The 13,816-nt window shown below is 42.6% G+C and overlaps 1 protein-coding gene across 1 annotated transcript in view; it reads right to left on the bottom strand.

Moving 5' to 3' along the window:
• kirrel3l (kirre like nephrin family adhesion molecule 3, like) overlaps positions 1 to 13,816 on the bottom strand; it is a 41,176-nt gene that overhangs the window by 7,299 nt on the left and 20,061 nt on the right. Inside the window, exons 2-8 of the mRNA XM_043258789.1 lie at positions 7,557 to 7,709; positions 6,622 to 6,771; positions 4,713 to 4,870; positions 2,925 to 3,075; positions 2,370 to 2,475; positions 1,973 to 2,121; positions 1,117 to 1,244 (exon numbers count right to left, since the gene is read on the bottom strand). Of these exons, the coding sequence (XP_043114724.1) occupies positions 1,117 to 1,244; positions 1,973 to 2,121; positions 2,370 to 2,475; positions 2,925 to 3,075; positions 4,713 to 4,870; positions 6,622 to 6,771; positions 7,557 to 7,709 (995 nt within the window). The remainder of the gene's footprint in view (positions 1 to 1,116; positions 1,245 to 1,972; positions 2,122 to 2,369; positions 2,476 to 2,924; positions 3,076 to 4,712; positions 4,871 to 6,621; positions 6,772 to 7,556; positions 7,710 to 13,816) is intronic.

The raw sequence follows: 13,816 nt of genomic DNA, 5'->3' as shown, positions 1-13,816 counted from the left end.
AGAAAGACCAATGCCACCAATACCAAGGGGAAAGCATTGACTCCGCCTGTAATTTCGTCTGCAGCAATCTTAATTACTGTCTAAAGCGCTCCAGCCTGGGTCCTCTGAGTCAACCCACTGCTCTAATTAAACCTACGACAATGGCAGTGTGGAATTTTCTGGAGTGTGAGCAGATACTTGTGCTCCTTCGCCTCTGGTGCCCTGATACACACTCCGCGGTCACTTGTTAGAAGCCATTGATCATTAGAGCACCCTCTTTCCCTTCCCCTTCCCCTCCTTCCCCCTCTCAACGCCGCCAAACTGTGATTAATCCGTTTAGCACTCGCCTCGATTTTTCATTCGCCAGCACTCATCGAATTAGCCAATTAATCCATATCTTGTGGCGATGAAGTAAACGCTCTACTTGTGGATCAGATCGCCCCATACTCAGGAAGGGCTGGGTGGAGGGATGTAGTCATGGCAAAATTAACTGATTGCCTCATCAGAACCTTCTGGCTTTTCAGCCTTTGCCTCCCACTTTCTCTCTCTCTCTCTCTCTCCTTCTCTTTTTCCTTCCTCTCTCGCTTTTTGTTTGCTTTCTCGGGCTCTTTATGAAATCTGATTAAGCAGCAGCAGAGAAACACTTACAGCAAAATAGGCTGATGCATTTCACACATCTACTGGAGCTAAACTTTCATTTTAGGCTAGCAATCACTTTATCCATTTGCCAAACTCCTGTAAATGCGCCGTAAACAGAAATGTCATCCATTAACCATCCAGCTCTGAGCAGAAAATCATTTTAGCTTTCCTGTACAGATAGGGGTTAAATTGGGATTTTGGAGGTGGATGATCCTGTCGCCCGAGATGAGATGACACTAACTTTTTTAATGAACATTTTTCGACTGAATAAACTGGCTTAATAGAGATGAAATATATGTCCCGGTCAAATAAAACTGGACTGGGTAAACAAAAGATTGTTAAACAAAACGTACATTTTTACTGAATCATTCCAACCCAATCCTTCTATATGCTTCAATATGCATCTAGAACTCAAAGAATAATTCAAACAGGACTGCTGTGACAGTTGTTGAACAGATGGTGTGCCATATTTAGGAAGAAAAGAAGAGGTCGTCATACCACACTGGAGCCTTGTTTAGTCCAGGCCAGAGTGAGTGGAGGGTTGCCCGTCCATGAACATGTGAAAGCAGCATCCATCCCTATGTCTACTATCTGGGGTTTTGGTTCGGTCAGCAACCTGGGTCCAACTAAAAATAACAAAATATAGTTTATATATATATATATATATATATATATATATATATATATATATATATATATATATATATATATATATATATATATAAATATATTATAGAAAAACATAAAAATGTTCCTAAATATATACATGCATGTGTTTGTATTTATAAATACATAATAAATATAGTACACACTCATTTAAACTAAACATTTTGGATACAAATAAATCACGCTTAATCGTTTGACAGCACTATTAAGCACACAAGTAGGAAACAAATGTCATTTCAAGGGAACAATATGGGAGGTACGTATGTCTCTACAAATTTTGAAGGAAACGATTTGACTGTGTATCATTTACTTTTTGTATATTAACATTTTTCATGCAGTGCCACATTTACATTATGTAAGAGACTGGTTATATCTGAACACCACTGTTGGAGTTTACTGAATGAAGTGTATCTTTTTTAACAGACACTCTACATCTAAATCTGAATCCAACTCCAAAATATGTGGCCACAACTAAAAAAAAGGTGAGTTACAAGCTTGTGTCATTCATCCAGCACTTTGTATTCAGTTATTTATAGGTCAACAGACATCTCTGAAGCATCTGTCCTCATGATTTTATAGACTATTTTCATTTGCTTCCTTGAAACTAACGAAAAAGCAGAGAAATATAGATTGAACATCTTGAATTTTGCTTTAATATTTGGAGGTGGATGAACACATGAGTACTTACATTGTACATCCACCAAGGTGCTGACATTAGTACTTCCTACTGAGTTAGACACTTCGCAGGACACTGGGTCTGTGAAGTATGAGTGGTCTACAGTCACCTCCAGGCTGTCACCATTGGCCTCTGAGATAGGAACCCCACCTTTGGACCATCTGTTTGCAATAAAAACGATAATAATAATGAATGCTAATTCATTTATTAGATTCATTGGTACATTCTTTGTGATGTTACACCCTTTAAAGTAACAATTATTATTAACACCGAACACTGAAGCAACTGTGCACAAAGCATTTGATCTGTAATTTATATCCAATTTGGGATTTACTCTCAAACCTAAATCTGATGGAGTGGATAATCTGGGATTATGCATTGAGTCTGTTGTGATATTAGATGTGCTTACCTGTAACCTGTGATCTCAGGGTTGGCAGAGGCAGAGCAGATGAACAACACTTTTGCTCCCTCCATCACCGTCTGAGGCTGAACAGAGAGAGTCACAGACGGAGGATCTGGAAGGAAACACGCAGGATTAGATTCACTGCAGCAATAGAGGCTTTACAAATCCTTCCCAATGACTTTGCTGCCAAGCTCCAGGTGTGTAAATCTAAGTCACAATCCTTTTTTAAAAATCCATTCCCCTGTCCAATTACACATCTTTTTTACCATATAAAAACTTGCATATAAATAGGCAATTGTACAGTGGCATTTAAATATATTTAAACCAAGTCTCACAGTTACTGAATAACTAATCTTACACTGTAATACAACTCTCTGTGGTATTTTTAAAGTGAACACCCCCCCCCCCAAAAAAAGTCATTCTTTTTCATTCTGAATACATTAAAACACAAGGAACATGTTTCCGGAAAATATAAAAAAAACACTGCTGTGGCTGCATAAATGAAATAAGTACCACATAATCTGCATCACCAAAAAATAAATAAAAATAAAATCTACTCACGCTGAACGCTGATGGTAACTGAAGTTTGGCGACCTGCTGGAGCGGCCGGGTTTAGGACCCTGCAGGTGTATGTACGTCCAGAATCGCTGTCCTCAGGCACCATGGGTAGCATGCTAACCGCTGTTTCTCTCTTTCCATCCTCCATCAAAGTCTGAAAAGACAGTGATACGGTGTGAAACCAGTTAAAAAACTGAGACAGTATCAGTGCTAGTGGAACAAATCACTGTAGCTCTCTGAAAACAGAATGAAATGTTCTGAAAATAATGTCAAAGGCAGCTCTTAACAAAACTATCCATAATTCCTGTTACATTTGACACCTTTTGGATTCAAATAAGAAGAGACGTAGTGGCTAGTACAATGTTATGGTCGATACGAAACACACTGTTCCTCTATCTTGTTATCACTGTTAAAATCACACAGACATGATAATCCTAATCTAATTGTCCTATATTTCCTGATGCAAGTCCTAATTTAATAAGGAATTCCCATGATGCCCATAATCCCATTTGAGCTCAAGTCTGTGCCAGCACCGTAGGCTGAGCATTGCAGAGAATTAAAGCCGCCATCAGTTTAGCGAGGCAGGTGAGCGTCTGTGTTTTACGACGTTGCCGGGCCCATTCTGCCGTTAACACGTTTTCACAAAGATCTGCCTATCAGCTCTTCCTGCTGCACATCATCTTCGAAATCTATTTATTGTGTGTGAGAAATCAATACGGTTAAGTGGGGAGAGGTGTACAGTCTAGGTGAATTGCTGCCCGCTGAATGTACAAGACAGCCTTAATGGAGGATCAGGCGCAGTTTTAGGTTTGGGACGATTGGAGGGAAAGGGGGGGCACAGAGTGCTGTACTAGGGCAGGAGCATTATGGGAAGACAGTTCCCTGGAGAGCCTGGGGGGTGAATCGATGGCAGGTCACGCGCTTAACCTCCGATGCGCTGAAAGCATTTTTACGCTAGATCGAGTCACGACGCCGCCTGTCATCAGCCTTACCACTCACTGTCCTTTTCTTATTGCTCATCTGCTCTCTCCCACCGACTTGCCCCCCTGTGTCTACCTTTTTCGCATTCCTTCACTTTGTTCTTTGTGTCTTCATGTGGCTTTCCTCCTCGTTTTCTTCTCCAGCTTAAATCAAAATGGTTTTGAGCTTTCCAACTCGCTCTTAAACAAGCTGCTCCTGTTCATTTTTCCCTCATCTGCTTTGCGAGTTTCATCTGTCTTTCTTTCTCTCTCGCTTTCCTCCTCTTCCCTCAATTCACTGCTGGCTCTTGCCCCCTTAAACGTGTCGTTTAGTGTCGTTTAGCGTGGTCAGAGAGCATGACAAATGTGACACTTTCGCAGTTGCAGCCGGTTCATGCTCCACTGCACTTCCCATTGTGTTTCGGCATTGTTGTGGCTGATTTCCCCTCTCTTCTCCCACCCTCTCTCCCTTTCTTTCTCTCTCTCTCTCTCTTTTTCTTCTCTCACTCCCTCTCTCCCTTCTTTGCTCTTTCTCTCTCAGCGGAAACTGTATCAAACGCTTATGCCTGTCTGAGCTTTGACATGCTCCAGTTATGCTCGAGTATTAGAGCAACAGCGAGAGTGAGAGAAAATAGAGGCACAAAAGGAGGCAGCTTGAGGTAGGGTGATGAGGATGAGACATACAGAGATTGAATTCAAGAGGGTTTCCGCAACTTTTGGGTATGAGCTAATGACAGGTAAAGGCAAAGACAGAGATCCTAAGTTGTAATCAGCCATAGTAACGCTCACATCTGTCACATCTGCCATAAAGACTGATGCGTCTAAATCTCACCTTTGAGTAGACAGCATCATGCATTATCTCTCCGTCTCGGTACCAGGTAATCTCTGCGGCAGGTTTGGCTCCAGATGCCCGGCATGTCAGGTTATGAGATGTATGAGCTTTGAGACGGACCACTGGCCCTCCCTCCACTACAGGATCTGAAGGTGGCACTGAAAAGAAAATTGGAACGTTTTTTTTTTTTTCTTCAAGACTACATCATACTTGTTTTTACCTTTCAATTATTGCAGTCTATGTCAGTATTAGCCTGAAATGTACAGGTGTCCAATCACTATGGGAACCCACAAGTGGCATGCATGCTAGCATACATTACGTGTGCTGTATTTTCATATCTAAAGCCATACTCTAAATCCATCCCTACTGCAGCGCAGAATCATTTAATTCTGCCAGTTTGACCTATACGGAACAAGCTGGTAAATGGACAGAGAGATTGAGAGAGATCGACTTCCTCTGAAAAGAGGTTAAGACAGTACTCATGCCCTTTTAACATGGCTGAGATTTGCCATTATGAGTCTATTTACAGGTACTCCGCCGCAGGCCCGTTTCATCTGAATTACTGATTTGTTCATTTGTTTGCATGCCTGTGTGCAAGCCTTGGGCAAATAGTGTCTGCCACCTTTGATGAAGGTGTCCATCTCGCTGTACACACAGAAACACGCAAAAAAAATATTTCTGTGGTAGGCACTCTTCCGTCTGTCCTGTTCCTTTTCTCCGAAGCAATTTCTGTTTTTGTATCAGAATTGTCAGAGGTCTTTTCGCTGGTCTTGCCCAAGCGCTAATGGAATCCGTGTGCGAGGTGATTCTAATTTCCATGTGGATTCCCTCGACTGCACTCCTGCCGTTGACTTCTTTGACTCTGTTGGATTGCTTTGGTCTCATCCGGCTGCATTGATTTCCCCACATGCCCCTACATGCACATACACACATGAACGCTCACATACACGTGCGCACACACCTTATTCCTTGCACACAGGAGCTGGCATATTCGCTACGCTCTAGTCAGTGCGCCAAACATCGGCAGTGTGCACAAAGGCTATTGTTGTAGCCCTACTTTTCTTCGTTGAGTCTGTGTGGCTGTGCCAACTTTGTTCAATTAGCTGTAGAATTCTTTTATTGTGCAGTAACAAACTTGGCCTTTCTCTGTCTCAGTGCTACATCTTTAATGTCTCGTAATTTTAGCCCTTCATATTCTTACACTGCAGTGGAAATCTGTTTATCAGGTACTACAAAACATTGTTGCGTCCAAGCTGGGCCACCAGGTGTCAGCAATGTAGCACAGAGCTAAAATCCCCAGTGATCATTCCCCCCTCCTCACCCCCCCACCCACTGTCGCTAAATGCCGGAGAATATGTAGATCAATCACATTGCGTTAATGTAAAAGCAGCCCCGCGGTTGATGAATTCCGTGAGTCACTGTAGAATGTGCTAACTGTGCAGACTTTGACTTTTAACCATTCACGCAAGTCATTTGTGACTGCTGCAATCACATTTCCTTGGCCCTTCACCGTGTTAAGTGTCAGTAGACTATAGAGAGAGAGAGGGAAAGAAACAGTGAGGTGGGGGATGGATAATTTCCTCAGTGTTTCTGTCGACTCAGTTTCACTCTGTTTGAAAAAACGAGTTCTGTTGTGGCGTGATTTAAAATTGTGAATAAATAATGAAGGCTTGACTTATGATTGCATGGGGGTGGGATCTCTGAAGTGTTTTATGCGGAGCGGTGAAATTTGCAGTGTTACGCATTCGAGGCAGTATTTTAAATACTGTTAATGAAATTGGGGACTATGAGGAATGCTCTATTCCCCTTGCTTTTAATCAGCTGCAGGAGAGTTATATCGCAGTGGTTTGTTCTCGCTCTCAATCACACTCACTCACTCATATCACACACACACACACAGTGTTCTTACCCAGCACCGTTAGTTTGGCTCTGTGTGATCGCAGCCCAGCCTGCGTGGCTTGACACTCGTAGACCGCATCATCGCCAAGCTCAGCTGAATCGATCACCAAGCTGTGCTCTCCTGATAGCGGGTCTCCCATCAGAGAGTAACGTACCCAACCTGATCCACACAAAAGTCACTGTTAGAGATATACACACACATATTACCATCACAGATAGGGCTAGTTTTGAGACACTATTCTATGCATGTTAAAACTCCTGTGTCACTAGGTCAGTGACAGCATGTGAGATCCCTCGCTCATGCAGCCAGCCAACAGAGACTACCTTTACTGTCCAGGTTGTTACCTTCAAAGCTGCTGGGGAAATCATTTTAAATGTCAATGCATGACATGAGCGGTGATTGATTCTCCACCTCAGCCCTAGCAGACGGCTGAGATGATTAGACAAATTAAACGCTAGTTTGCATTAGCCGTGGTGTTTGTTTGCCTTCCCGTTTCTTCACTCAATACAGCTGAGGAAGCGAGGCAGTGACATTAGCCAAACACACATCCGCTGCAGTAAAGGGAGGCTGCCCTTTACCTGCCAATCTATGTTTGGTTTTATCTCCCAGTTGTTAATTGGAAAAAAAAAGATGAAGATAAGAGAAGACTAAGCCTTGGTAAATGCACTTCAATAAGCATTGTGTACCTCCTGGGGGAACGGCATCATTTCTGCCTTGCTACTTGCTCTAAATTTGGTTGACATATAGGAAAGTGGGTTTCTAGCTAATTACAAACCAGTGCACCATTTAGAAGCACCTTGAAAATGAATTACGTTGACTTAATTTTTTCACCTTTCAACTCGATTTTCAAAAATGACTGTTAAAAAGCACTGTTGAATAGAATGACTCACTAACTTCAGAACTTCATAATATTTCTATGTTTGTTGTTTTATAAGTATTTTTACCGGGTAGGTCTCGTTCACCGCCTAGCGCCAAACCATCTTTGGTCCACTGTACCATGCCCCGGTATCCCACAATCACACAGGGCAAGGTTACTGATTGGCCAGCAACCACTACTTGATCCTGGGGCTGCTGGGAAAAGTAGGCTGCTTGAGACACTGCAGAAGGAAAAGACAAAAAAAAACAAATCATTAATACCATAGTTATTGTTTGATACTTAGATGCAAATATGTATAATGAGTACAGTGGATCCATGTAGCAGATCAAAGACTGCACATAAATACATAAATAAGCATGTATTTCTATGTGGACCCATTGATGACGTAATTTACATCGAACATTGTGAAACTGAAGCATGCTTAAGGGCTTATGACTTCATAACATTGTTCAAATGCAATGACAGGCTTCAATCTACCATGTACTGCTTTCAGCAAATTGGTTAAAAAGGCATGCCATGGCATTTTTTCCTTTTCCGTTTTTTTTTTTTTATGTAGAAGTGCCACTTTTCTTTGTATCATTCTGTCTCTGGGAAATGGACCAGTAGCTAGTTGGATCACCATGGTAAACTGCAGCAAGATTCTCCCTCCTAATGCTGAAGCCTATCTGTCATTTTGCTCTAACCAGTCCAGCTTTCAGGTCAGTGATTTTGTACAGGGAGAGAGATGGGAAAGCACAGAACACATTAGTGCGATAGTATATTAGCGCTGAATCAGCAAGAGCCATTCCAGCTCACATTCACCATCTCTCTGCAGCTGGTAATACTCTTCCAGATACACAATGAAACACAATTTTCCTTGCAGTACCCATGCACTGGGCTCTAGGAACATATTACCCTTTTACACTGATCTAAAACCACTTTGCCTTCCCAACACGCTCTTTTAAGTGAAGTTTCACTACTGGTCACACGCTGTGCTAGTGTTTTTTTTTTTTTTTTTTTAACCAAGACCAACGAGTGGCATTTCGCTAACTGATTGATGCAGAAAAGGCTTATGTTGCATCATCTTCCAGTTGGAAGAAAAAAAAAGCGCAGTCCATAACACATTTTTACAGCAGTTTGGTTTTCTGCAATTGGCAAGGGGTCTAGGCGTCAGCTGGTCATGACTTATTTAACTCTTTCCTATGCCCATATGGCAACCTGCATAGAATGACATGGAAAAAAATGTCCCGTTGAGCCAGAGAATCTGTTACTACTTCCCAGGGTGGGGGAAGCGGTGTTTTTCAGTAAAATTGTATGTTAAACAATCAAAGGAGCTTTCAGCGTCCCATGAGAGCCATCCATAGCGGGCTGAGAAAGGCACCTGCCGCCTCACTGCCTTCCCTCTATTTAGGCTCTGCTGCCATCCTTCTTTCCCCTTTTTCAACATTTTTTGCTCTGTCTTTTTTGCCTAATTTGCATAGAGGCTCTCCATCCTACTGAAAAAAACGCAATAAATGCACCCAGACTAAACAACAAACAGCCTTATCTCTCTCACTATCCCAGTCACTTTTATGTACACACACGGCCATCTTACACACATTTCAGTTTCTCCATTGCAAGAGCTTCATGATTGGATCTGGTGCATCATGAGCCCTCTTGAAAGTAGAAAGATGGCAACCAGCCAGAAGTAACTAATCCATTCACATGAGATTTCAGAGAAAGTGAGGGGGGAAAAGAGAGATTTTAGAAGGGGAGGGCTGTTACTGGTTCTTCAAAAAGAAATGGACCGTCCCCCCATTTTTTGCTGCCTTTCCTCCTTTTTCTTTGCCCTTTTATTTCGGTGTGGTTAAATAGGAGAATAGGGTGCCAGTGGTGGATAAAGAGGGATCTATTCAGCTGGTGCTAAACCCCTCTGAAACTTCTCTCTTTGGACCAGGGGTGTTTAAACAGACAGGGTAGGGGGCCCCACCCCAGGGGGGCCAGCAAGACGGTGAAAGGAGGGCAACATACGGTGGCCAGAAACACACTATTGTCCTCTTGTCCCTTGGTTTTAATAGGCCTCTTCATTTCCAATCAATCCTGCTAAATGCAAGTTTAATAGCTTTTCAATAGCGGCTTTTCCCCCCCTGAGGGAGCCCAGGATTTTCTTTCTCCTCCATCCTCTCTCACTCTCTGTTGTTCTCACTTTCTCTCTCTCACTTCATCATTCTCACTGCATTTCTTTGAGCTGAAAAGGGGCTTCCGAGCTTGGCTGACAGAGTTTGGTCGAGACTCAATTATCCACTCCATCAAGGGGTGCAGCAAAGACCATCCACCCCCCTAACCTCCTACACAACCCCACACCAGTGTTCTCTCTCAGAAACATAAGCTTTCTTTCCCTCCGAGGCAAAGGCCAGTGCAGATTTTAGGTCTTTTCAAACTTGCTCTTTTCTCCCACTTGTGCTGACAGTCCTCTTTTCTTCTCTTGAGGATGGCCACAGCCAGACAGGAGAAGAAATAGAGTAGAGGGAGACACTGCAATAAAATGGAAGTAGCAACTTTCTGCTGGGCAGGGAAATTAGTACGTTAAAACCATAACTGACAAATATCCATTTTAAAATGTGAATGAAAGTAAGAGAAAAACACTCATTTTGACACTTACTATTCAGTACCACCATCAGTTCACCTTGCATCCCACAAGTGTCTGAGAGAGGGATACCAATGCTCAGAACTACTTGTCTCTCTTCCCAAGACCTAACCTAGTTTCTTTCCTAAGTCATTATTCAAATGTCACATCAGTATTAAACCTTTTCTTAATTTAGTGCTATTTTTATATTATTGTGAAAAAAAAGTAGTAGTGAACTTTTTTATTTTCGGAAACAGACTTATAGAAGCCCTCTATTAAGACATGTTTTTTTTCTTCTTAAAAAAATATCTAAATATGACTTATCTGTCAAAAACAAAATTCTTTTTGACAGTATTATTATCGGCGGTATTTCTAAGCCAAGCATGTATGTTTATATAGAATCATTCTTTTTTTTTGTACAGTCCCGCCATCCCTGGAGCTCCACTTTTATGAGATATTGAGTCTTTTTACAGATACTGTAATTGTGTTGTGCTTCTGGGATTCTCCTTTTTGCATCAGGTACTGGATGAACATCGATTGCAATTAAAGAATCTTGCCCCAGCATCTAAATGTTTACGAGCTGTGATAATTCATCAGGATGAGCCGATGTTTAAGGGCTTTTGTACATTCAATAGTTCCTCTTTAGACCCCTCACTGAGTTGTGCCTCTGTGCATGCCTTTAATCACTCTCTCTCACACACACAAGACATTCACAGCTTGCATTCGGGCCCATTTACAAGTTACGCACCCGTATCAATGCGCGCACCAGGCCGTATGAGCAAAACCAAAAGCATCTTTATTACCCTTGCAACGCATGCAGACATTCAAACACACACACACCCACATATACAGCAAAACGAGTTCACACCATGGGAGTGATTCAGTGCTCTCCAAATCTCGCTCCAAGAGAAGCTCAACAAAATATCACGTCTGGTTAATGAGTCATTTCAAATTGGAATAATTCCTCCTTGCTGAATTAGCCAATTCTTTAACGGCATGTTAGCGGCTTAATTACATGAGTTCATTCCTGACAGAGAAGAGAGGGATGAAAGAAGGGAAAAAAGACAAATAAAAAGGAGGAGGTGTTGAGATGACGAGCAGCAATGGTGGGAGAGAATTTACTTTTTCTTTCTTTAAGGTAGACTCTTTTGAGGTTTTAGAATGCTTAGAAAGCCCTCAAGGAAAGAAGAAAAAGTGATTTAGCATGAACAAAAGTTCATAGAGAGTAAAGGAAAAACAGTGTAATAAATATTGTACTTACATAATGAGCAGGTTAGACAAAAGGCTTGGTATTAACATGGCTGTCTGGCTCATGCAATGTCATTATAAGGTACCATAACAAATAAAGAGGTGCGTGGGATAAGACCGAGAAAGCCGTCTCTAAAACCTACGTTGTGATTTGCTCCACAGTGTGTGGCATCTGTGTGTGCCTGTGTGTTTACGCGTTCCCCCTTCCCCTAGTAACAAGGTCACAACACACTTGGCCTGATACACTTTAATCCGGATTTTTTCAAAATGGAATATCATTTCACGGCACTGGATGGAAGCAGAGAGGAGTGTGTGTTCATGTGGTGGCGTAAATAGGGCAGGCGTGCTGTGGGGATTGCGGCTCACATTTAGTTGCTACTTTGACACAGTGACTTTGTCTTTTTTTGTCACACGTTAAGTGCAGCTGCAGCTGGGCCTGACTTGAGCATGACATATTAAAGAGCTTTGCTTTTTTCTCTCACTCTCTCCTACTTTCTCCAGGCTGTTTTTAGAGCCCAGGATGCGTCTGAGGAGAGTGCCATGCACTCTGCCTCACTGGGACGAACGGACGAACAGATGTTAGCAATGATCCCTCTCTGGTCTACCCTCGCTAGAGACAGCGGGGAGTCTTGATGGTATTAGTGAAACTGTATGTTTGTGTGTGTGGCACTTGGTTTTGCCCCTGGCACAGTTGCAGATAAATCAGAATATTTATCCCATGTCAAGCCATATTTAGCCTTCCTCAACCTCTTCACTGTTTGTTCTGACAACTCTGATTATAAACAGTGAAAATGTAGCGCGAGAGTACTACAGCTCACATGGATTCATGATCATGCTAAAATCTATGTAGACAGAAAGATAGACAGACACTGCTTTGCTCGCCAGAAACTTCTGTGCATCATTTCACTGTTGGACCGTTTTAACAAATGCAAGCACCCCGCATTTGGACAAAGATGAAGTCTCAATCAAATTAATTTCTGTAAATAACAGAAAAGCCGAAATCACTGAATTGTTCAATTCGCCCTTTTCGTAGCCTGCTCTTCTATTAAGTTCAAACAGCACCTTGAGCATTGTGCGCAAGACTTGTCTAGAGGAGAGAGCCAGGAATACGAGAGAAAGAAGGGTAAAGGGGGGGATGAGTGCATTGGAAAAAGAGAAAACTAGTGTGAAAAAGTAACTTGCTGGAAATAAACAGGGCTGGCTAAAAGCGATCCATTGTGCCGGCTTCAGATAAGGCCACTAAACCCGAGCTGGAAAGAGCTGAGCTCCATTCTGCGCCATGGAATTATCCCTTTGTTTGGTGCGGGTAGACTCTATTGTTTCATTCACATTGTGGAGGGTGAGCGTGTGTTTCTGTGCGTGCGTGTGTGAAATAGTTTAAGCACATGTGAAGATGTGTTATACCAAAGTCCTTGTAGCAGTCTGCATTTGAACAGTCTCCCTTGTAAACATACCCGTCTCCTCTACCTAATGTCCAAACAAACTGAGCCAAGGGCCACTGGTATTTGCTTCTGCAGTTTCAGAACCTGCCACATTTCATTCCTTTCTTCTCTCCCTCATTCTTGCTTTTCCCGTTCGCACAGCCTCATCTTCTGCACCTTATCTCCTGCCTCGCATTCCGCTCGCATCTTCCCCCCTTTCTTTCTCACTTTCAGTGTTGTTTTGTGTCTAAATTGCAGCCTAACAGCTTTTTAAGAGCTGTTTGCAGGGGTTTAATCCTCCTAGCCTCTTATTCAGTCGGCAGTCTATTGTAAGCATCCTGGCACGGTGCGAGACCCTTTTCAAAACGAGCATACAGCTCATCCATCCATCACACCTTCTTCCTCTGTCCTTCCCTCTCTTCTTCTAGCCCCTCCAATCCCTTTAGTAAACCCCCACTTTTTCTTTTCCCTCCATCCCTCTCTCTTTTCTCCTGTCAGCCAGGCCTGATCCCCGGCATCAATGCTGAGCAGGGCCCTTTTCACAGTTACATAAGGTGTGACAAATTGTTGATTTGCCTTCTCCATGCCTGTTTCTGCTCCTCTCTCCGCATTCCAGACACCCTGTCCCTCGCTCACACCCTCCCTGTCCCTGTCCTTTCTCTATTTATCGGCATGAAAATTGCAGGGGTTCAAGTCAGCCTGTCGACAGAGAGAGTGAAACGGGGATGATGGGGGGTCCGCAGTGGCAAGAAAAAACAGAGAATAGGACATAAGAGCTTCCAGCAGGGGTGGAGAAGGCAAGAGCAGGCTTCTGACAGATAGAAGGCTCAAACAAGCCCATGCTTTTTTTGAGAGGGAATGAAGGAAATCTATAATCAAGCATCTCACCCTGCAGTTTTTTCTCACTCTGTCTTATTCTCTTGTTAGTGGTGTTTGCTAAGGCAGTTTCTCATAGTTAGGGTTTGGGATTTGTCGGCTGTGGACACAAATGATTTATATTTACATTTGTTCATTTTGCAGAAGATTTGATTGAAAGCAATGTGTAACCCTCAAATCATTTGGCTTGTTGATGAG

Source organism: Puntigrus tetrazona, chromosome 15 (assembly GCF_018831695.1).
Source record: "Puntigrus tetrazona isolate hp1 chromosome 15, ASM1883169v1, whole genome shotgun sequence".
Taxonomy (NCBI): domain Eukaryota; kingdom Metazoa; phylum Chordata; class Actinopteri; order Cypriniformes; family Cyprinidae; genus Puntigrus; species Puntigrus tetrazona.
This window is presented reverse-complemented; position numbering and strand designations above follow the sequence as displayed.